We start from the raw sequence: 24482 nt of genomic DNA, 5'->3' as shown, positions 1-24482 counted from the left end.
GGCGAGCTGGACAAACCATCCTTCAGAGTCACCCAGTCTACTAGGACTGTTGTTATGACAGACTAAGAGAAGGAAGTGCCTCCTGGGGCTAGATCTGCCTCTGGAGACAGTTTTGAGGTTCACATTGTCACCCCTTGGTCCCCAGACAGCATCCCTATTGGAGTTGCTTCATTGGTCCCTGGGGGATGATGATATTCACAGTGCCTATTGGGACAGTGGCAGGACTCAGTCTAAACACTGCCAGCAAGTATACTGAATGGGTGCAGAAAGGCTGCTGTTTCTCTCTTCCCTTCCTGCTGGGGTTGGCATCGCTGGGTCCATATCTAGGGAGAGTGAACACAGTTGTCTGTGGCAGGTCCGTGTTGAGTTTAAGTGGACTGGAAAGCACTGAAGGATATGTCTGGGGGTGGCATTAGGAATTGAGACATCCACATTTTTCCCCCCTTGATGATACAGTTTCTCTGTGTAGCCTTGGATATCCTGAAACCCACAGAGATCTGCCTGCCTCTGCTTCCCCAGTACTGGGATTAAAGGCATGTGCCATCACTGCCTGGCAAGACATTTTCCATTTTAAGATTTAAACAGTTAACAATTTTGAGTAGCTATTCCTACACTGCAGCCCTCCCTTCCCCCAGTTTTTTATTTTATGCATACGGGCATTTTGTCTACCTGATGTCCAGGGAGGCCAGAAGAAGCCAACAGATTCCCTGGAACTGGAGTTACAGATGGTTGTGAGTCACAACGAGGGTGATAAGAATCCAGCCCAGATCCTCTGCAAGAGCAGTCAGTGCTCTTAATGGCTGAGTAATCTCTCCATCCTCATCTGTCTTTTTATGGGGGTGGGCAGAGTCTTACTATGTGGCCCAGGTTGGTCTTGTACTTATAGATAGCTCAGGCCAGCCTTGAGCTTGTAACCTCAGTTTCCAGAGTGTTGGGATGCCAAGCGTATAGCATAAAGCCCAGTTTTCATTGTGATTTTTTTTTAAGTCAGGGTCTCTGGTAGCCCGGGCTAGCCTCAAAAGTCACTCCATAGCCAAGGATGACATGAGACTTCTGACCCTCTTGCCTCTATTTCCCCAGTTATGTGATTCCAGGTGTGCACCACCACGCCCAGTCTATGCTTTCTTGCATGCTAGGTAAACACAGTACCAACCGGGCTAAGCTTTCATTGTGGCTTTTGCGGTGGGCAAACCAGATTCCTGTTAAGCAGCCCTTCCCTGCTCCTTCAACTAAACTTGAGACTTCTGTCTTTCTTGAAACTTTGCACACATTTTGCCGCAGCAGCTGTCTAGCTCACTGGCCATCAGTCAAGCACACAGATGGGGCCTGTTCTTTCTGTGTGATCTCAGGCAAGACACTTGACCTTTCTGAGCCTTGCTGCTTTGCAGATGGATAAACCTAACATGGCAGCTTTGTGAGCAAATGGCATTAAACAAGATTGCATACATAAACACACCTGGCACACGGCAGACACTAAGTGTACACTGTTCCTCTTTCCTTCGGAGAAAAGCCCCTGGAAGACTCCCACCTGCTGGGGTCAGTGACTGACACCCATCAGCCCAACCAACACACATTCCTCTTCCAGTGTCATTGTTGCTACGGATAAGGCGTCACTGTACAGAACCTCACCTGCACTGAGCTCACTGCAATCCCCATCTCTTGTTACACTGCTGGGAATGCATGTGTGAGCCATTACACCTGAACTCGCTTTCCCCGCCCAGATGTCTTTAATTTAGGCACTGGGGATTGAACCTGTGGCCTGGCATATTCTAGGCAAGCACAGGACAAGTGAGTTAGATCCATCTCTTTCTAAACGTCCCAGCAGTTCTACGGTCTGATCCATCTGGCCTTGTCTGTGCTCTCGGGGCGTAGGATGTGTAGCTTGGACGTAGCTCTGAAAGTGGAGTTCCTATGCAGGGTGTGCCTGGGTGTGCCAAGTGGAAGGCCTTTTCTTCCTTCCAAGGGGAGCTGGTGTGCACAGCACAGCCCAGGTGGCCTTGTCATAGAGCTGTCTCCTCTCCACAGAACAGGAGAGGATTAAGACCCAAGTCATAAAGTGGGGGGCAGGAAAAGTCCAGTGAGCACCAGGTGGGGCCCTGGGCTGCTCAGGGTAGGGGCCTCAGCAAACAGAATGTTAAACCAGCGCCCCTCCCCACTGCACTAGCTTTAAACCCCACAGTGTGCAAAGTTTGGCCCGAGGCCTCTGGATGACCCCAATCTAATTCCCACTCTCTCGGAATGGCTGAAGGCACAAAGATAAGCGGCCTCCTTGAAGCATGCAGCCCCCAGAAAACCCTGTGTAGGAGCTAGGCTGGGAAAGATGCAGGGTGTGAAGGGGTGGGAGCGGCAAATAAGAGTTTCTGGGCCGGAGAAGACAGCACCAGTGCTTGGCAACCTAGTGAAGGGACTAGGTCTCCAATGCAAGCTAGGGCATGGTGATCAGGACAAAACCCAGACCTAATGAGCTGCTTCCGGACAAAGCCTCGGTACAGGATGAGTGAGGTTGCGCTAGGCCACCAGTGTACCCTCCAGAACAGGGAGCGCTGTTCTCCATCCGCGGCTGCACACTTCTTTCTCTTCTACCTGCTGTTCCTTGGGCCTCTGTCCCCTTAGGAGCAGGGTCTGGGTTCCCATGGTAGGCTGGGGCGGGGGGTGGTGAAGGGTCAGCTCAGGATGAATGCTTAGGCAATGAAAGCAGGACCCACAGCAACTGTTAGCCAAGAGGAAAGGAAGGGCAGAAGGCGGAGGATTCCATCAGATGTTTTCACGGCCATTATCTGTGCCTGGCTCCTATCTCTGGGCCCAGAGCTGTTCCTGTTACCTATGGCTTGTTACTCACTGTTTGACTTTGTTCACAGTAGCCCAAGGTGTAATCACTCCTTCCAGGCACCCAAACACCAGTGAGTTGCAGAGAGGTAACACTAGGAAGGCAGTGGCCAAAGAGGGGGGGTCCTCTCCTAGGCACGGCTCCAGAGGCTGCGTGGGCATAGGAAGTCTCATTGTCCCCAGTGCCTGTCCTCAGGAGGGGACAGTGGGAAGCAAAAGACTGAGTCCTATGGGATTCTTGGGTGGGTTTGGTTTTTTCTTTTTCTTTTTTTTTTTTCTACGGTGAGGCCTCTGATTGGCTTCGGACACAGGATACAAACTGATTCTTTACTGATCTTGCTCATTAGGGTTTGGTGCCTGGTATATGATGACACATTTTTCACCAGTGACTGATGATGTCTTTGGGCCTGCCTACATGATGAGCCCAGTGTCTACAGGTGGCTTTTAGGCCCAGTGAGGTAGATGCCCCACCAGTTACAAGTCAGGGGCTGAATCTAAAGTTCTGCTTCTCACAGGGAAACTATTGCACCAAACAGAAGTTGGGGGCTATGGGCACCCATGATCCTTATGGATTTGGATAGGATATATCAGCCTACTCACACTTCCACGACACTATTGATCCAACTGATAGTGTGGCCATGGTTATAAGCTACCATTGGGACAGGGTTCTGTTACCTGGTTAAGGACTCTCACTGAGCTAGGGTTAGGTGGTAGCTGATTATGTTTAATTAAGGATGTCTTAGCAGACATGAGCCATTTCTCCAGGCCCTCTGTTCATTGATTAAAAAACGAGAGAGAAATTCAGTCTACCAGGCTGAAGAGATGGCTCTGCAGTTAAGAATATGACTGCTCTTGCAAAGGAGCCATATTTGGTGTCTGTTATCCACAAAGGGTAGTTCACAACCACCCGTAACGCTAGCACCCCCTTCTGGCCTCTTTGAGCAGCTACACTCAAATGTATGTACACAGACGACCCATACATAGACACACATAACTAAAAATAAATTGAGAGAGAGAGAGAGAGAGAGAGAAAGAAATACAGTATAGGAGTCACTGGTTCCAGCACAGAGTACCCTCTTCCAGTCCCCAGGCAAGGAATGGGATTTCTGAAGTTCCCCCTAACACATCTTCCTCTAGAACAGACAACAGACTCTGGCCTGTTTTCTGACTGACTAAAAATGCATTTCCCTGCATGGGTGCGATTGGTTTGCTCCTCATAAAAGCTCAGGGTGGTGCTGGCAGTATAGGCTCCAGGTTGAGAGCACCAACATCACTTGGGACTCCACAGAACTGCAAAGCTCTTGCTCCAGCCCTGAGCAACTCGATTAGAAACTGGTGACATCAACAAGGCTTCTAGCAGACCCGGATGCTGCTCAGTTTGAGAACTACTAAGATAGAGTATTGCCTAAGACCCTGCTCTGGGAGTTCTTCGTTTCTGAGAGCCTGTAAGGGTGTGACTCGTTTGCCATTACAGAGGTCTTTGAGAGGCAGGTAAGCCACCCGCCTCCCACACTCCGGCTGTAACCAAACACCTGACCCCTGCTGAAGAGTGCATCGGCTGTGGTCAGGCTTGGAGCTCATCAACCAGCTCCTCGTGAGCCCTTCTCTTCCAGACACAGCAGCAGGGATTCAGATGACTCGGCATTGCCATGGCAACTGCTCCTTTCTAAAGCTGGTGGGCACCTGCAGCAGGCAGTGCAGGAAAGGAGTCTACCAGTAGATAAAGAACAGCAGGTGAGAACAGGAGTTCAAGATGGCTGCGGTCATGCACCAGAGTTAGAGGGGCGGTTGTGTCCTCAAGACTCAGGACTGCTAGGTTGGTGGCACAGATCTGGAATCTCACCATGAAAGATGTAGAGGTGGGAAGATTACAAGTTCCAGGTCAGCTAGAGTCTCAATCAACATACACAAAAGATGGCCCAGGGAGCATCTGGTTCTCCCATGCCACCTACAGCAGCGATCCAGGCCAGGGCACTGCAGAGCAGCCTGCCTACCCAGGCTGGACCATCTGCCTAAATTAAATCCAGTGGCTGTGGAAAATTAACAAGGAAGTTCCCACCATAGAATGGCTTCCTATGTTCCAGGTTAGGGAGACACAGTATAGAATTTTGTCTGAAAGCAGATGCTAGGAAATCAGGTGCCTTAGCTAATAATGGGTTCCTAGCTCTAAAAGAAATCAAGAGTTGGTATAACAAAGGTAGAGATCGTGCTCCAGATGCTGGTATCGGAGGCTCGAATGCAGCCCCGTTCTTGGCCCAAGACCCTTGCCTTGCCCAGGCGTGGCCAGCTTCTCCTACAGGGAGGTGAGCATCACTCCTCCCAGACCAGCGGGGAGCAGTTTGGTTCTGCAGCCCTCATACTTTGTGTTCTTCCTGTCTCTTGCTGCCTTGGGGGAAACATGAGTCTCGTGTGGAGTCAGGAGGCAGGAGTCTGCCCTGTTCCCAGGCACAGAGTGTGAAGGGTGGGGCTGGGGAAAGTAAGGCACCCCACAGTGTTGTCTGGGAGGCTTGGTCGATTCCAACACCGGGGTGTGCTGTGCGTCCCCAGAACTTTCTACACAGGGGTTTTCATCTTTGCCCCGACCCCGGCATTACATAAGCCGGGATCCCCTTTCTCTGAGTGTGGCAGCCTTCCTGTGCTATCTGTGCTCAAGCCCCTGCTGGCCCTCCAGGTCCTTAGCTCTGCCTACTAACCAACCATCTGTGTGTCAGGGAGCCAAGTGTTTTTGTAACAGCCGAGCAGAAGCCAGCTCCCAACTTCTATTTTTTGCCCTAACAGTGGCAGAAATCCATGGTGCACCTGCCTTTCACACATAGTACCTAGGACCCAGAGGACCTTGACTCAGCAAGTTCGTATCCCTTCTCCCACTTCAGCCTTGAGTTACTCCAGCTAGAAATGGGGTCAGGCAGAGAGACAGACGGGGATGGAATGCAACAGCCTCCACCTTTTGTTCTCCCAACTGCTTCTTGAGGAGATTCTCATGGGACTCCATCCATGTGTGGTCACAGGTTCAGGCCACGGCTCTGCATGCACCTCAAAATTTGGGGAGGGGTCTGTAGAGGTGGGTAGGGGATGCAGCAATGCCAGCTGTGGGCCCTCTCAATTCATTCCAGTCACTGCCCTTTATAAATATTTATAGTAGCTCTTCTACTAAAAATAACATCCTGGAGCTCAAGAAGCAGAAAAAAAAAATCCTATGTGAATTGAACTTAGCGATCACATGTGCCACAGGACCCCAGGGGAGAGGCTGCGTGAGCAGCATCTGGGCAGTGCGCCCCCTGGCTGCCAGCCCCAGCTTGGCGCTTACACACTGCGGCCTCCCCGTTGACTGGACCACACAGTTCTCAGCCTTCCTCCGGGCTGTAGAGCAAGAGTACTGCAGAGCACTGTGCAGGTGGAAGTTCAGAGAGGAAGGGGGTGGGGGAGGACACTATTTTTAGCACTGAAGCCAGGGCGTGAATGTCTGTAGAACTGAGCTAGGCCTGCAGCTTTCTTTGCATAGGAGACCTGTTGGTTTTTAAAGGTCAAAGGTAGGAAAGAACCTTGTGTGCCCACACCAGGGAGCATACCCTGTGCTGGCCAGATGCCAGGAGGAACCCCATTAGGCCAGGAACACACACGGGCTCAGGCTCGGGTGCTTTTTCTTTTCTTTTCCACCTCCTGGTAAATTCCTGCTGCAGAGATGACACCATGCCCTGAGGGAGGAATGCGAATGCAGATGCTAGTGCATGCGGGGCTCACAAGGAGGCCCACCAGCCGGGGCCTCAGGCAGTCCCTCCCCACTTCCCATAGGCTTGGCTCCTCTCTCTGGTGGTGGAGTGAGTCTGGCAGCCTGCAAGCCGGGTCCAGGTGTGCAGCAGAAAGACGGAGAGGAATGTGCCTCTGGGGGAAGACCTTCCCTTGTCTTGTTGGTGCCAGCTTGCTCCTCGGCCTTTGTGCCTGTACAAGACAGACTGTTAGTCACAAGCACACTGGGGGCTCAGGGCAAAGCTGCCAATGGCTGTGAAGCGGCAGATCTGCAGGGAGAGTGGAGGTTGGGGCCTCAGTTCTTCTCTTTTGGTGGGCAGGGTTGGGGTAGGGTGAGGGTGCGTGTCTTCTGAGGTCACTGCTTATGTCACAGGGGTAGAAAGTGCTCCCACTGAATAAAAAAACTGGGTCACAGTGGCGGGTTTGGAAGGGGAGGAAGTGTGGTAGAGGAGACAGGCAGAGGATGCAGAGGAATGGGAGGAAGCCTCCGGCCGCAGAGAGCACGCCACAGTGCGCAGGACTTTTCATCTAACTCTACTGCGGCTTCTCATAACTCCTGGCGTAGGTCGGAAGGTGAGGCAGCAACACCATGTGATTCCAGTCCTGGCACCAAGTCCTTGAGTGTGGGCTTTGGCTCCTTCACGTGAACCAATGGAGTGGACTGGACGGTGCTCACACACCTCTTTTCCATGCAGTCTTTCTTGCCCTACGGACAGAGGGCACCTGAAGGCCTCTGAGTCAGTTCCTGACCTCACCAGCAGTGTGTGGCAGTCCGGGCTTGCCACAGGAAGGGCCTGATCTGCATACACTGCAGTACGCTGGTTTTGCCCATCTGCAGCCAGCTTTGCAGACCAAGTGTGCAGCTGGCCTTGCAAGAAGGGTGGGGCCCAGTTCAGCTCTCAGATGACATTCTTAGAAGGTTATCTGAGACTGTTACTTTTCTGGCTGGTGGTGCCAAGGCCCTGGGTTTTCTACCCTGAAGATTTGTAACTGAAAAAGATGCTCAATTTTTAAAAAAGAAGTGGAGACCAGGCGTGGTAGCACACCCCTTTAGTCCCAGCACTTGGGAAGCAGGGACAGTTAAGCAGACACAATAAGACTGTCTTGAAGCACCAATAAACAAACAAGCAAACAAAAAAGAAAGCAAACTCAGAATTGCATCAAGACTACAGATTTAAAAAAAAAAAAAAAGATGCGACAGATTAATTCCTTAAGACCAGAAGAGTGTTTGTCTGTCTGTCCTTTGACTCACTGGCTCTCTGCGGTCCCTGTGACTGGGTAGGGACCACATACGCGGGCAGTGTTGAGTGAAAGGATCCCAGGGGAATTCTGGCTGTGGGTAGACAGTGGCTACAGAGGACAGGACAACAGAAGCAGAGGAAGCCCAGGAAGGTGGCTACTCTGCCACCTGCTTCAGTCAGTGCTACTGGTGACGCCAGGCCACAGACACGCAATGTAAGTCAAGCCACTGCCTGGAAACCTGGTAAACAGGTCTAGAGGAGGCAGCTGTGTGGGAGCAGAGGAAAAGGCAGAATTGGTTCTTTTGAGAAAATCCTAACTGCAAGGCTTGCTCTGGCTTGGGGCCTATGAGGGAAGAAGGAAAAGAGGAAGATAGGACTCACTACTCACCTGGGCTTCCCGTGTCCGGGCTGCTTCCTTGGCTAACCTGTGGCAGCATAGGCAGAAACAATACTGAGGTCACACTCCAGCTCTTCTCCGGCCCCTGGACTTCTCTAAGGGGGCTTCCCTGACCCACCCGGCCCAGGGGCTAGCCTTAAATATCCCTTTCTATTGCGCTTTTCTGCCAGGGATAATGAGGTAGGGCAGTTACTCATAACCCCCAACTGACATGGGAATGTTATGAAGAAAAATCAAACCAACTCTAGGGAGCGGCTATGAGGGGCGGGGGAGGGGGGAGAGACCAGAGCCTGCATGGTTCTGAAAGGAAAACAAAGTGGAAACAGTTTGAGAGGAACATTGTTTCTCTATGTTCTGGAACAACATTGCTAGCCAGCTCCCCCTTGGACATTCTGAGCCCACGTGTGTCCTCAGAGAGGGTTGCTGCTGCCTAGATATGCATCGGCGTGTTCAGTGTACAAACTAGATGGCTAGGGGACATTCTGAAGGACACAGGAGCTCTGGAGTGGCTCAGACCAATGTGGAGTACTGGGGCAATCAAAGGAGGTGACAGTCTATGTCTCACTGTGTGGTCTTGTTTTACACACAGGATAAAGGGGTGCTCAGAGGGAAGGGTACCACAGAGTAGCAGCATCCTTCTCTGGGATTCAGACAGCAAGGATAGGGCAGACAGAGGTGAGAGCTAGGGGTGAATAGAGCTTGGAAGCCTGCTTTGGTCAGAGTTCTTCAAAAGAGCCCATGTGCCGTTCATGTGTGCTAAAGACACCCATGTGTACTGAGCCGGGAGCTGACTGAGCTGTGCTTCCCACGTGAGCCTGACTTCACCCCAAAGAAGAGAAATGTTTCTCTGTAAAATTGGTAGTTATTGATTCTGAATGTCTCCACATTTTGATATCTGCAAGGACTCATACAACGTTTAGAGGCAACAAAAACAAACTTCCCTCATCTTGCACCCTGACTCTACCCCCTTGCTCTTAGAGATGGCACCTGAGAGCCACAGAAGCTCAGGCATTCTCACAGTCTCCACACAGACATACAGGCCCTGGTATGTGCACTCAGAGGGACCAAGAGATACTAAGAGCTAGGAGCAAGCATCCAGTCAGACAGAGAGGTGGTCAGCCAGTGACGGAGACAGAGGGCCCTGAGGTTGGGCCAACAGAAACCACTCCAGTTCCTACGGGGGTGGGGGTGCAGTCCATGGCTAAGGCAAGAGTGGAGGGCAAAGATGGGGCTCTAGGCTTGCTTTGGGGGGCGGAGGGAAGCTGAGGAGGGATCTGGAGGCACTCCTAGAGCAGTGTGCCACAGGAAGGGAGGGCCAAGGCGGCAGCTGCTATGCCTTTAGTAAAAACATTTCCATAGCAATGCTGGAGTTTGGTTGGGGTACAGACATGTGTTTGGGGCGGGTGGGTGTTTACATGAGAGGTACATCTTGGTTTCTCTTGCCTCATGGCCTTCTTATCTGGACCTACACCTCCAAATAGCTGTTTCTCCTCTGACAGCCTGAGGTGTGTGGCCAGGACAGCAATTCCCACAAACTCATGCCCAGTGGCCTATTTCTCCCAGGCCTCGCTTTGGCTTCTAATAGTTTCTGTACTTAGACAATGTTTTCTCCTGTCTCCTAGGCAATGTCAGTGCCCTTGCTGACAAACTCCTTGCCCCTGAGCCTGCAAACGCTCTCTTATCCGTACCATCCCAGGGGCTAAACGGCACCACAGAGCCACTGTCCCGAGAGGGTTCCCACCTGTCCCCCTTTGACTGCCTTACACCTCACTGGGGCTTCCCCACTTCGCTTGGTCTAATTGTTCTGCTTGGACTAAAGCACTGGCTTGGAGTTGGAACTCCTGGAGTGAGTCCAGGTCCTGCCATTTATTAACCTGCCCAGCTAATGAGCCTCGGAGAGCCTTGTCTAGAATTCTTCCCCCCCAGGGCTGTGTGACAGACCTACCTCTGGGTCTAGCAGGAAGCTAGGAGGTAGCATGGGTCTCTCCTCACCTCCTGAGGCTTGTAGACCACTCCCCCTCACTTAACGCTATCATGTCGCCCTTAACCTTTCCTTAGGTTCATTCACTGTCATTACTAGATGGCAATCACTGTTCCTGACACTGGGAATGACTACATTACCAACAAGAAAGGCCAAAATCTCTGCCTTAGGGAGTTTAAGTTCTGGAGAAAAACAACATATTAATATATGATAGATAGAACTGGAGACTCTCAAACGCCTCAAGAGGATTTTGTTATCTGCTTAATAAATAAAACTGAAAGATGACAAGAGCATGAAGCTTGGTACATTACACACAGAGTCTAAGAAGGCATTATTGTCCTTCACCAACACCTTCCTTTCTCGCTTTATTCTTCCAGGAAGCCATCTATTCCAACCTACAAGTCTTTTCCTTTTCAGGAGTCTTAGTGCTATTTGCTATACATCTAATGGTTTGGTGTGTTTTGTTTTGTGACAGGGTTTCTCTGTGTAGCTCTGGCTCTCCTGGAACTTGCTCCGTAGACCAGGCTGGCCTCAAAATCATAGATCTGCCTGCCTCTGTCTTCTGCGTGCTGGGATTAAAGGTGAATGCCAACACACCCAGATTCAATGGTGTTTTCTTTTGAGGCAAAGCTTCATGTAGGCCACACTGGCCTCACGTTCACTCTGCAGCAGAGAATGAGCCTGAATCTCAGATGCCCGTCTCTACCTGCCAAGCACTGGCATTACAGGCATGCCCCTGCTCCTGTGGTCTATGTGGTGCGGGAGTCTAGCATGGGCTTTAGGTGTGCTGGGTGAGCAACCCCAGCCAATCCACCTCTTCTGCTGCTCTGTCTTCTCCCACACTTCCTCTGCATGTCTCAGTTGTGCTTCTCCAACGAGACCATCAACCCTGTGAAGTAGGGCAATGTTCTATGACTCATTTGCATCCCAGCGTGTGAGTACTGTCCGGTGTTACCACCTGTGGGCAAGCCTCAGAGGCAGTTGGGAGAACAGGCAAGAGGAACTGAGGGGGCTGCAGACTTGGGGAGGGAGTATTAGAAGAGAGGCGGGAACAAAGGGAAAGGAAGGAGCTTGGGCTCCCATTCAGACCAGGGGTCCTGACTTTCTCATCCTGCATCTCCTTTTCTTTCTCTGCACCTTCCTCTACTGTGGAAACAAGTCCAAGGAGGCCAGGGACTGTTTGGTCTAGTACAGTGAGGGAGGCTGGAGGCCTGAGGCAGAGACCTAATGCAGCAAGCAGCTTCCAGGGTGTATACATGTCCCTTGACCATGCCCAACAGCTCCACACCCTGACAACGCTTGATTGGAACCCTGCACATCCATGAAGCAGAGGGCATGATGTCACCGGCTGGCATATTTGATGCATGTTAAAGGGATTGGGTAGAATCTCCTAGAAAAGGAGAAAACTTGGGAGTTACCGCATTATCTACCACTAAACACTCTAAAGGAGGCCTGGAGAGGAAGTCTGGACTTAGGGCGGCTTTAGGCGGGAAATAACCCATGATAGAAAGGGAAGATTTCAGTTCCCTAATAAGGAAGAAATCGCCAGTGATTAGACCTGGCTATACATGAGTTCCCTGAAAATATTCAAACTGGAGGCTTTTAAATTGACAGCAAGCTCAATGAAATATCTTTAAGATCCTTTTGAACTCTAGGATTCCATTAGTTGAAAATATTTTTTGGAAGATGGGGAAGACAAACTACAGATGTGTGCCCTATGCAGGCTGCAGGACGTGTATGAAAAGCCGACCTGGATAACCACTCCTAGCCTAATAAAGGCCCAGGAAGCCACTTCAAGGGAGTCAACATGAGTCTCCCATCCACTGAGGAACAGTGTTTATCTCTGTCTTTAACAAGAGTGCTAGGTCATGTGTGCATTTGTCTGTGTCAGATATAGGCTTCTGTGCTTGGGAAAAGGAACCTCACAGAGACTGCCCTGTAGTCTGTCCCAGGTCAGCTCAGAGCCCTGGCTCCATGTTTCTCTACACCCAAGCTCTAGAACTAGCTTTGCCTCTGCATGCTGTGTGATTGCAAGCAAGTAATTTTTCTAAAAGAGCCCACATTCTAAAACAAGGAGGTTGTACAACAGGATCCCTGATACACCTAATGCACCTAAATAATGCCATTTTATTAAAACCAGCTTTTCATATTGACTGATGTTCTTGCCCCTTCACCCCACCATATGGCCTAGGTGGGCTTTGAATTCCTAAGCCTCCCAAGTATTGGGGATAGCAGGCATGCACTGCCATGCCTGATCAGTTCCTGTCAATCAAGTTACATTCCCATAATCGAGTTACATTCCCATTCTTGAGTGCAGAGCTTGTGAGTCGCTCGTTTTGCATAAACTAACTACTTTCTCTGCATGTCCTAAAAATCCCTAAGAAATTCCCTCTAAAACACCAACTGAAACCTATCAGGGAGCTATATTCGAGAAAGGGCTTTCTAATCAGCTGTGAGGTCATCCTAAGGTCACCCATCCCCAGCTCTGTGCCTGTACAGTGAGGGCTGGGCTTTGGTATGGGCATGAGAAACAGGATGAGAGAGGGTGAAGGCATCATATCGCCTGTGGCAGAATGGGTGACGGACCTGAGCTGGGAAAGCCAATCAGGCCACAGGTGTAATCTCTTCTGAAGGAAAACAGAAGGACTTGAAGGCTGAGGTGTGGAAAAAATGACAGCCCAAAAGGAGATGCTTTCCCCCGCTGAAAACACCCTGGGCGTGCCTTCCTCAGGACTGTCTGAACGGTCCCCGGAAACCCTGCTCTGTGCTTTAGCTTGACAGCCCTGCTAGAGGCCACTGCAGAGTTCTTACAAGCACTGCCTTGGGTAAGAAAGGACACAGACGAGCCTTCGGTGTAAGCACTGCAGCACTGGGGATGGCAGCTTTCATAGGAACGCTAAGGCTACAAAGTAACTCCTGAGCACCGAGTGGCTATATCCCTGATGGAGCTGTGGTCTACTCGGTGATTTTGTGGGAAAACGCTGTGAAGCAGAGGACCCTGGGAAGCCACTGCACTGGCTGAGTCATGGAGAGATGGAGAGAGAAGTCAAATAGTACCAAAGGTGAAGAATGGAGGGAGCAGCAGCTGGGATCTTCAGGTGAGATCAGAGCCTGGTCACGGACAAAAGGAGAAGACAGGGTTTCTAAACAGAATCAAACAGCAGGAAGCCAGAGGACGGCTGGAATAGAGACAGGTGGCTTGTGCTGACTGCTGCCACATCCAGGATAGCTTCAGAATGAGGCGACGGCCCCTAGGGAAAGAGACTGTGGACAAAGTGTAGGTGGAGACAGGGAGTGAGGCGGGGATCTGGCTGCACTGAGGAGCTGTGTCTGCTCCTTCAGACTGTTCTTAATATAAACTGTGATCACGTGTGGGAGGGAGGCACCGGGTGAAGATCCTGTGTGCTCCTAGAAGGGAAAACAGAGTGGCAGGAAGGCTGTGTGCCCGGTGGTAGGAGAGGGCAGGAAGATGTGGGCACAGGGGAGGTGGAGACTGGTGGGGAGCTCTGGGTTTCACCTGAATGAAGCTCCTTCACCAGGGACGACATGGTGTTGGTGATGGAGTCAGCAGCCACCAGCAGGTCATTGCGGAGGTTCCTCCTTGTACCTGAGGAGTCAGAGCAGATGGCAGTGCAGATGGATGAGCATGGAAAAGGGCGCCGAGAGATGCCCCAGGCAGTGCGGCCCTGGAGCCCGGGTGCAGAGGTGACTAGGGAAGGTAGGACTGCCGCAGGTCTGCATGCTCCTGGAACATTGTCTTCTCCACCGGGAGAGCAGGGGCCTGGCAAGTCCAATGCTTCGAAGGCCCCGCAGCAGGGTTCTGGCTTAGTGTTGCCCCACAAAGTTCCTCAGTCTCAGAGTGAGGGGCCTCCCATTTCCTTGTCCCCATTCCCCCCCCCCCCAGACTCCCTTGCCCATTATTTAAGATTGTAGGTCTCTGGTTCCTCAGTGGGCCACCGTGGCAAATGCATGCTTAGGTCCTATGGAAATCACTTCTTTTCCTGTTCTTACTTATTCTAAGGACCTTCGGGGACAAATGTGTAAGGAGCAAAGTCCAAAGGGTGAGGCATTTCCTTCAGGCTAGAGCTCAGAACCCAGGAGGCCAGTTGTCTTCACACGCGTGCCTGCAGACCTCCCATGGAAGACCAGCCTATCATGGAGAAGGACCCAGGGCATAACTTATTTATACTGTAAATCTGATTACTAAGGCCACATTATCTGATCCTCCAAAGTCAAGAGCACAAAAGGAAAGCTGGAAAAATGCTGGCAGGGATCCGGTATGTGATCTCAGCCCCTCAGCTCTCCACAGACTTGCCTGGAAACTCACCTTGTGCAAAGGCCTCCTGTACGTCTCCTCCAACTCCACTCAGTGAATCCTGTGGGCCGTGGGTAGGGGTGGAGCCTGCAGACGTGGAACGCACGGGCATGGGCATAGGGCGGCCACCTCCATGAGTGGGTGATGTGTGAGGTGACCCTGTGGCTTGAGCCTGGGAGGATGGGAGAGAAAACATGTCATTTTGGGTGCCGATCTCTCAAAAAAAAGAGGAAAGCACTTCCCAGCCAGGACCATGCTTTAAAAAAAAAAAAAAAATGGCCAGGACTCAGAAAAGGAAGAGAAAGAAGAGGGAAGAGGGCAGTGTGGGAGTAAGAGCATTTTAAGAACAGGCTGAGACCTCGCACTTAGGAGGCAGGAGGATGGCTGGGAACTCAAAGGGCTGGGCTACAGAGAAAGTTCAAAACCATGGGGTGAAAATCAAAACCAAAAGAAGCTGAGAGACGTTGGAAGCATATGGCAAGGAGAAAGGCTGCATCCAGGAAGATCCAAGAAGGAAAAAAAATTAACAAAAAACCCCACAAAGATCCTCGTGTTTGCATGTCAACATTCTGTACCCATCCTCATCTGATCCCACAAGTCCTGTGGGTAGAAACTGCCCACCTTTTAATACAACTTTTATAGATGAAAATCAAGATCACGTGTGAGGCTTCTCAAGCGTGTGTGGGAGGAAATACAGCTTGCCAGGGGCCGTGGCAGAAGAACCCTTCCGCTCCGCGGCTGTACAGCAGCCTTCCTTCTCACGCTCAAGATCTCACCCCAGTAGCTGCCGGTCAGAGGCTCAGCTGTAGAGTGCCTCCTCGGCCTGGTCAGCAAAACTGCCATGCCTGCTCAGGGAGGTCTGTTTGAGTAGCCAAGGACCAGGAGAGAGCGGCCACATGCTCACTAGAGGGGGACCTTCCTCAGGAAAGTCTGGTATAGTTCTGGATTTTTCCCCCCAAGCTGATCATTTATTCCTCTCCCCCTCCCTATGTCTTGACAGGGTCTCTTCTATATAGCCCTGGTTATCTTGGAACTATGAAGTCCAGGCTGGCTTTAAACTCACAGAGATCCGCCTGCCTCTGCCTCACGAGTTCTGGGATTAAAGGTGTGCACCACCACCGCCCAGCTATTCATTACTCTTAAAGGTTTATTTTTGACTAGACTCAGACTTGGAAGTAAAAGCTCTTGGTAAGGACAGCCTATAGCTCTTGGCAATCTGTTCCTGGTATTTCTCTTTGGTATCTTTCATTCTCTTGGCCAAAAGCTTAGCATGTTCTGGAGCCTCCTTATTTTGCTTAATATATTGTTTCTTCAGAGCGTTTGTGCTGCAGGATACATGGAGTAAACAAGGCGCTGAATCTTGGGTGCACTGGTCCTGGGCTTCTTACCTCCTTTGTTTAAGGGTTTTCTAACAACATTGGTGGACATCATCTTTAAGTTTTCAGATTCTGCTAGCTCTTTTGGGTCCCAACCACTGAGGCACAGTAGTGTCTGTCTGTCAGTCCAGGAATATCCTTCTCTCTTAAAAATAACCGAGTTGAGAACACTCTGAACGAAGGTGCACTTTCCCTCTCCAGTTCTCCTGGGTCTGGAACAAGAATGCCACTCACTCCGCCGTGGAAAAACCTTATTTGTTGTTCACCCAGGGCATCAGCAGCTACTTCTGCGGCCATGTGCTTCTTGCAGAAACGTCCAAGTTTGTGTTCATTGTACACTTCACTGTTTCTGATGGCCAGAAGTTGGGAAAGAGATGTTCATTTCCATGTTGACAGGGCTGAACCCCTAAGAGGTAGCTTGGAGCAACAGGGTGTGACAGTTAAACTACTCAGGGGCAGTTCCCTGACCCAGGGTGGTCAGGTCGGTGGATTTTGTGGGAGCAAAACTGGGAGAATAGAAGTAACAGTGAACACAAATCCTTGCGAATTCCCCCAGGGATCTAGCCCAGAAATGCCACACAGACAGAATATGCCCCAGACGAGCTGCCTGGAGGGACGCACAGTGCCTGCCCTCCTGTGCAGCTGTGTGGGTGCTGAATGGACTATTTTGTTTTCTATCGCTCCTGTTTTCTAGGTTTGTTTTCTGAGATATGGCCTCAACTTAAAGATCCCCCTGCTGCGGCTCCATGCTGGGATTTTAGGAGCATGCCACTCTGCCCTGTTCTCTGTGATTCTTGCTGAATCTCTGTGTATGGGTGTCTCACGTACCCTAGGCTGGCCCTGAACTGAGGACAGCCTTGGTTGGACTCCTCTTCCTCCTGCCTCTAGCTCCCAAGTACTGGGATCACAGGAATACCGTAATGCCAACTCTGTGTGCTTTAATTAAGAAATATAAAAGCTCAGAAAATGACTGAGTATAATACCATCAGTCACCCCAAATGAATAATTACATACAATTTATTTTAATCTAAAATAGTACAGACAGACTTGAAGACTCCTTTACCACCAATTCTTCACAGGGTCAGTACCTTCATTCTTCCCTTTGGAAACTTCCTGTTTTTCTTACCAGAGATTTTGGTGTGGAACTTTTTTTTTAACCCATGTATTATATTCATAAAGATGAATATAACATTTTCATGCCTTTAAATTCTGTATGAATGGCATTGAACTACAATAATTACTTTTAAATTTGCTTTTATCACTTAGCATACTCTTAGAGAGTGAGCCATGATACAAATAAATACGAACTTAGACCCTTACTTCACATCACATTAAAAAGACAAAGCACCAGGTAGGGGTGGCGCACCTCTTTAATCCCAGCATGTGAGAGGCAGAGGCAGGTGGCTCTCTGAGTTCAAGGCCAGCCTGGTTACAGAGTGAGTTCCAGGGCAGCCAGGAATAAACAAAGAAACCCTGTCTCGAACAACCAACCAAACCAAACCCAAACACCCCAAACCAACAGAAGAACTTCAAAATGAAGCATAGTAAGTATTAGAGCTAATATTTTATAATTTCTCAAAAAAGGCAAAGGAAAATCTTATGCAAAGGCTTCTTGGACATAATACCCAAATCATTATGTTTAAAAGAAAAAGGGGGGCTGGGCTGGAGAGATGGCTCAACAGTTAGGAGTGCTGGCTGCTCTTCCAAGAGGTCCTGAGTTCAAATCCCAGCAACCACATGGTGGCTCACAGCCATCTCTAATGGGATCTGATGCAGGCACACGTGCAGACGGTGCACTCACACACATAAACAAATCTTTCTAAAAAAAAATTCACTTAAAAAGAAAAGAAAGGAATAAGTTATTTTGTTTTTTAATGTGTGCGTGTTTATGCTGCACAGAGAAGCCAGAGAGCAGTATTAGGCACCTTCTATAGTTACTCCCCTCCTAGTTTTTCTTAAGATTCATTTATTTTTATTTTATGTGGATGGGTGTTGTGCCACATGTGTATCTGGTGCCCAAAGATGAGTCAGACCCCCTGAGACTGGAGTTACAGATGGCTGTGAGCTGCCATGTGAGTGTTTGGAACTGAACCCAGGTCCTTTGGAAGAGCAACCGGGTTTTTTGTTTGTTTGTTTGTTTAAGACAGGTTTCTCTGTGTATCCCTGGCTGTCCTGGAACTCACAAAAGATCCGCCTGCCTCTACTTCCCAAATGCTGAGACTGTAGGTATTTCTCACCATGTCTAGCATGGCCATGGCTTTCAACCGCTGAGCTATCTCTCCACCGTCCACCTGAGATGGGGGTCTTTCACTGAAACTGTGGTTCACTGATTAGGTTAGTCTAGCTGGCCAGCGACTCCCAGGAGTAGCCTTATTTCTGCATCCCCAGTGCTGGGACTACAAGTGTGTGCCACCATGTCCTTATTCTTTCAGGCTAAGTGCTTTTAACAAGCCATCTCCTTAGCCCATAATAAATGAGCTTTTTCAAAATTAAGTTAGAGACTTTTACCAAAATATCCAGAAGAGGTTTCAAATGTTCTTATCACAGGAAATTATTACCTGCTTATAATAATAGCTATCCTAGTTCATTGATACAATATATAAATTAGATCAGGCTATACTGCAGAGAAATGTAAAATTATCATCTTGATTTAAAAAAAAAAACCCTTTGCTTTTCAAAGTAAGTCATTAAACTCCATAAGAGGGGATCAACTAAAAAATGGCTCAACTATCTAAATAAATAAAACTAGACTAGCACTGGGGAGGCAGAGGCAGGCAGAACTCTGAGTCTGAGACCAGCCTGATCTACATAGTGACTCCCAGGCCATCCAGAGCTAAAAAGAAAGATCTTGTCTAAAAAACAAAACAAAACAACAACAAAAAGCCAAAACCAACAAAAAAAAGCTTGAGACAAGGGAGATCTCGGTGTTGGGTGTGCCAGTAACCCCAGACCTTTGGAGAGAGAGGCAGCCGGGTGTGGGGCTGAGACCAGCTTCAGCTATACCAGGGGCTCCAGTCAGGACCACCAGGGCTGCCTGAGATCCTGTTCCAGCAGTCACAGCTGGAGAGATCACTGCTGTCAAAGAACTGGCGTTTAGATCCCTGCACCTATATCAGGTGGCTCCGGGGAAACCAGTGCCCACTTCTGGCCTCCATGGGCCTGTGTGTGCACACACACATAAAATAATAAAATAAGTGAAAAGCAACAACGAAAGGAAGTGAAAGGAAGACACAAAGGGAGAAAAGTCTCAGGATGACATATCTGATAAGGGGCCTGACCTCTCAATACAAAGAACTCTCCCGACTCAGTCATAAAAGGACAGATGATCTAATTACAAAACGAGCAAAAGATCAAGAAGATAACTCTCGAAAGATACAAAAAAGTACAACAGGCGTGAAAAAGACCTTCGATGGCACTGAACACTGGGGAAAGAAATGAAGAAACGATGAGAGACCACTTTACACCCATTAGGATGAATTCTACAGAAAAGATAACAAGTGCCAACAAGAACGTCGAGAGACTGGAATCCGCAGGCAGTGCCAACAGGAGTGTAAGATGATGCAGCTGCTTTGGAAAATGGTCTGGATACTCCTCAAAGGGCTGAGTACCACATAACACGGTAATTCCATTCTCAGATATATATATATTCCCATCCAGGAGAAATGAGAACGTGTTTGAACAGAAGTCAGTGTCCAGATGTGCACAAGAACACTAACATAGCCAAAGAGTGGAAACAACTCAGACGTCAACTGGGGAATGCCTTAAATAAAACAAGCTATAGCCAGACAATGGAATAGTATTAGGCAATAAAAAGGAACAAAGAACTGATGACATCCACATATTGTGAAAACATTTTGCTAAGTGAAGGAAGCCATTAACAAATGAACACATATTCTAAATTTACACAAAAATCCCAGAGTAGGGAAATCACAAAGTATGTTAGTGGTTACATAGTTAAGAGTGGGGGCTGGGAAGGCTGAGAGAAGATTGTGAACGGGTGTGACGGTTGTTTTGAGATTGATGAAGTGATGGAGTTCTTAAACTGAAGGTAATGATGACAGTAAAACTCTGTAAATATAGTTTAAAAACACAACACTGAATTTTACAGTTAAAAAGATGAATTTAAGTTGGATGTGCACCAAGAGGATGGCACAGACTGAAAGAAAACATCCACAAATTCTATCTGAAGCAGAGCATACGGAGATTTCTCCTAACTGGGTAAGGTGACATGCAATCCGACCGCAAAGTGGGTGAAATCTGAGCACACGTTTCCTCAAAGGTCTTTGAGTGTTGTAATTATGTACACGCCAAGTCCCCAGGGAGAGGGACACTGCACACACAATGCTCTGCTCAGAACTGCTGAGGAGCAACACAGCTGAAAAGACTGGCAAGGGTGTGGGAACCTGAAACCTCCTACTGCCAGGGCAGAAAGGATCTCAGCAGTTTCTGAGAACGTTCAATAGAAGCCTACCCACGTAACCCAGCAACCCCACTCCTGAGAGAAATGAAAACATAAGCCCACCTAAAGCATACAAATGTTTGCTGGCAATGATTTAATAGATCCTAGCACAGAAAACCCCAGAGCCCACTAACTTGGACTAATAAAAGGTGACTTGACTAAGTATTTTTTTTATTTTATGAAATAACTAATTTTTGTTTGTTAGTAATCATTAAACATTTTATCATTCCTTACTTTTCCAGACTCTGTGTCATTTCTTCACAGTTACAAGTGGATCCACTTATGGTCAGTTAATATTTTTTTTAATTGAGTATTTCATACATATATAAAAAATGTGTTTTGATCAAATCCACCCCAGTCCCTCCCCTCCCCTCCAATTCTTCCCGCAGTTTGCCCTACCACTATTCCCTCCCAATTTCATGTACTTGAAAAAAAAAGTCCTTAGTCCAGCATGTTGGTGGGTAGTTTCTCAGGGGCTGCATTCCTGAAGAGAAATGACTCTCTCCCTCTCAGCAGCCACCAGTATTTGCATATTAAAACTGCTGGAACAGGGAGTTGTAGTGATGGCTCAGTGGTCTCAGTGGTTATAAGCCCTGGCTGCTCTCCCAGAGAACCCAGGTTCAAGTCCCAGCACCCACATGGTGGCTCATAATCATCTGTAACTCCAATTCCAAGGGATCTAATTAACCAATTTTGACCTCTTCAGGCACCTAGAGCACACGGTGCACATACATACATGCAGGTAAAAACTCATACACATAAAATTGAAAAAATAAGTTAAAAAAAAAGTTGGGATAGAGCTGGCAGGGGCTCAGTGAACTCTTGTCTGGTGGAGTAAGAGTACTTTGGTACTCGGAGTAGCTCAAAGACAGGGTGTGTGGCTCATGGCTATGCAGTTGCTTCAGCCCTGCCTGAGAAGGAACTGGTCTTGGCTGTGGATGCCATTGGTCCAGGGATGCCAAGAGGCTATTACTTTGTCGCTCAGACGGAACAATAACAAAACAGGAGTGCTGGTGATGCTGCATTCTCTCTGTTGACAGGACAGTGTCCTCACTGACCAGCAGGTCTCATACTGTCTTCTCTCTCTCTCAGGTGCACGACTGCCCTCTGCCCTCGCCTCCTGACCCATGCATGCCTGCTGGGCCCCCAGGCATCAGCCTTCCTGAGACCAGGGCTCTGCTCCTCTGTGGCAGCATGGCCCTCTCACAGTCCATGCCTGTACCACTGTGTTCTGCACAGGTTGGTGCGTAGTGAGTACTCGTCAGGCGAGGATGAGGGGCATCAAGTTTTCCACCCTTCCTTCTGTGATGGGAAGTAGCCAGGGCAGGCAGTGATTCCCCAGTGAGTGGTAATCTATCCATCGTTGGAAAATCTTTGTGTGAAATTCTCAGACTAGCTAACTAAATGTGGTAGCCAGACCTCAGACAGCCCAAAGTGACCTGCCACGCACATCCTGAAATAATCTGTTCTGGAATGTTGGCTGGGCCAAGTGACTTGCTTCTAATGAATCAGAAAAATGGACAGATGCCACTTCTGAGCTTAGGCTATAAAAGATGGTAGCTGTAGCCTGGATGACCCTTGACTTCACCCTTACAGGAGTCTCTGTAGGGTTCCTGGCCCATAGGGGTTGTGATATGATTGCTATTACAGCATGCACCAACACGCTTGGTGATATGCTTTTCTTTCTTTTTTTTATATTTATTTATTATGTATACAATAGTCTGTCTGTGTGTATGCCTGCAGGCCAGAAGAGGGCACCAGACCTCATTACAGATGGTTGTGAGCCACCATGTGGTTGCCGGGAATTGAACTCAGGACCTTTGGAAGAGCAGGCAATGCTCTTAACCGCTGAGCCATCTCTCCAGCCCCGGTGATATGCTTTTCTAAGCCAGTTTTGAGATTAAATTGTGTAGCAATAAATAATCCATGCACCAAACTTACTGTGTTTTTGTTTTTTAAACAACTACTTTGGTAGACAACCAAAGCTGGAATTGGGTTCACAAAGAAGGCAGATGGATTTGGGGAGAGACTAGAACTAGAGGCCCCAATGACAGGCTGAAGGCCCCCAGAAAGAAGCCCATGGGAGGGAAGAGAGGCAAGGAAAGGTAACCAGGAAAACATCTTCCTAATGTGTACTGGGGGCCCTGTGACCAGTAGCCTGGACCAATACCCAGTCTCTGGCTCTCTGTCCGTGACTATCAGCACCCTGTAGCATGCAAGGCTCTGTACCCAACACAAAAGGGAAGTTGCAGTGTCTGAGATGCAATCCCAGCTCTTCCCAGGTGAGCACAGAGAGAGGCAGAGTAGGTCAGTGACAAAGGACTGGAAATAGAAGATGGAGACTGGCTTCCTCGCTCAACTGTATGGCACACACACACTTTCCCATTTCCGGGGTCCAGTTTTCTCATCTATGAACGGGAGGATGCTAGCTGACACGGAGGCATTTTTCAGATAAAAATGCTGTGATCCACAACCTTCACCACATCACTGCATGTCCCCAATGCCAAGTGGCCCGTGCTTGAATTGAATTGAAACCACTGTCAGAGAAGAGCACGCTCCTGAGAAGAATTGGCTCTGCAGCCACCTCTGTCTCAAGGTCACCTGACAACACGTTCTGCTTGTACCTAACTAACCTTCCTCACAAGTCTAGCTGACCCCAGAGACGTTGCACACAGAGGTCTTGAAGACATGAGGCTGATGAGAGGCACAGGGAACAGGCTGCCCTGCGGGGCACAGGACTAGCTTTGGAAAGAAAGCCGGAAAAAAGAGCCTTCTGATCATGTATTGTAATTATGGACATGCCAAGTCCCCTGCACACACTGGAATGTCTGGTGCACACTGAGACAGTGCCTGTGGTGCACAGTGATCCTCTCGCCTTGCTGTGTCTCCCTTACCGTGATCAGGGACTTGTCAGGTGTAGGCCAGATAGACACTGAGAACCCAGCTGTAGTACTGCAGTAAGGTAGACTAGCACCTTGTCTCAACAGCAAGGACATAGTCAAGGCAGGCCCTCGCCACAGGGACTGCCAGGCTCTCCATTAAAAACAACTAGTCCAGGTGGGCGGTGGTGGCGCACGCCTTTAATCCTGGCGCTCGGGAGGCAGAGGCAGGTGGATCTCTGTGAGTCTGAGGCCAGCCTGGGCTACAAGAGCTAGTTCCAGGACAGGCTCCAAAGCCACAGAGAAACCCTGTCTCGAACCCCTCCCCCCCAGAAAAACAAAATGAAACCAAAAACCACTAATCCAGCATGAGCAGTATATGAGCAGCACAGTGGGGTGGGTAGCAGGGGATGCAGGGGAATCCCCAGAAAAAGTAAAAGAGTTAGTGGGATGGCCCAAGGTAGGAGGGCCATTGGCCTTGGGAAGAAGAGAAGCCCCACAATACACTGCAGAACTTTCAGGATTCCTGAGACATCACTTGTAACACATTCCATAGCTAAGGCTGGCATCCAGCATGGTCAGTAACACATCTGACCAATAAGCACACACGACAAATGTCCTATAACTCAGGTTCCCTGAATGCAGACACCCCTTATGGTAGAAACACTCCTGCCGGGGGTGTAGAGCTAGAGCAGCAGTCCAGTCTGCTGTTTCTCATTATCAAACCAGCAAAGGCATGGAAAACTCAAGAAAGTGTGTGGAAATTACGTCTGTGTATTCCAGGGTCTTATGACCTATTTCACTTAATGCACATAGAGACTGAGACCCACAGAGGCCAACCAGCGAAAAAACAAATCAGGAGAAGGCCTCGGATGGCTAGGAGAAGCTGAGTATGCTTGGATCACAACACCACAGTCCTAAGACTGAAGCGAACTATGGTTTCCCACCTCCCTTTGGTAAGAGTAGACATGGGCCTCTACCACCGAGCTGCAATCCCAGAACGACTGCGATTTTCTATAGAAGAACCAACTTCATTTCCAGTACGTACAAGAAATGTAGGAAGGGAGGATGCAGATTATGACTTCGTCCCTTATCTAGAACACAAACCAAACACTGAAGCCGAAACAGGTACGCAGTATGCCAGAGAAGGTGAGCTGAGGACAGGGATCCCTCCCCAGAGCAATGAGAACTCAGACACAGAGGCAAAGGATCTGCCAGAGGACCAGCTGCAGAGAGAAAAGGGCATTGTCTTTAGTGAAAA

At 49.1% G+C, this 24482-nt stretch overlaps 2 protein-coding genes across 10 annotated transcripts in view; both read right to left on the bottom strand.

Moving 5' to 3' along the window:
- Positions 1–6451, bottom strand: part of Dnmt3a (DNA methyltransferase 3 alpha) — a 137214-nt gene extending 130763 nt beyond the window's left edge. Inside the window, exon 1 of the mRNA XM_026785965.1 lies at positions 6396–6451. The gene's annotated coding sequence lies outside the window, so the exon portion shown is untranslated. The remainder of the gene's footprint in view (positions 1–6395) is intronic.
- A 4-nt stretch (positions 6452–6455) lies between these two features.
- Dtnb (dystrobrevin beta) overlaps positions 6456–24482 on the bottom strand; it is a 209021-nt gene continuing 190994 nt past the window's right edge. For 5 of the 9 annotated variants that reach the window (XM_013351397.2, XM_026785972.1, XM_013351398.2 and 2 more), the window contains 4 exons: positions 14520–14679; positions 13710–13799; positions 8203–8239; positions 6456–6765 (listed from right to left, as the gene is read on the bottom strand). In XM_013351397.2, coding sequence (XP_013206851.1) covers positions 8235–8239; positions 13710–13799; positions 14520–14679 — 255 coding nt within the window. In that variant the 3' untranslated portion in view covers positions 6456–6765; positions 8203–8234. The other 4 variants (XM_026785973.1, XM_026785970.1, XM_026785974.1 and 1 more) reach the window with 4 other exon arrangements.

This window comes from Microtus ochrogaster, linkage group LG3 (genome assembly GCF_000317375.1).
Source record: "Microtus ochrogaster isolate Prairie Vole_2 linkage group LG3, MicOch1.0, whole genome shotgun sequence".
In the NCBI taxonomy this organism is placed as follows: domain Eukaryota; kingdom Metazoa; phylum Chordata; class Mammalia; order Rodentia; family Cricetidae; genus Microtus; species Microtus ochrogaster.
This window is presented reverse-complemented; position numbering and strand designations above follow the sequence as displayed.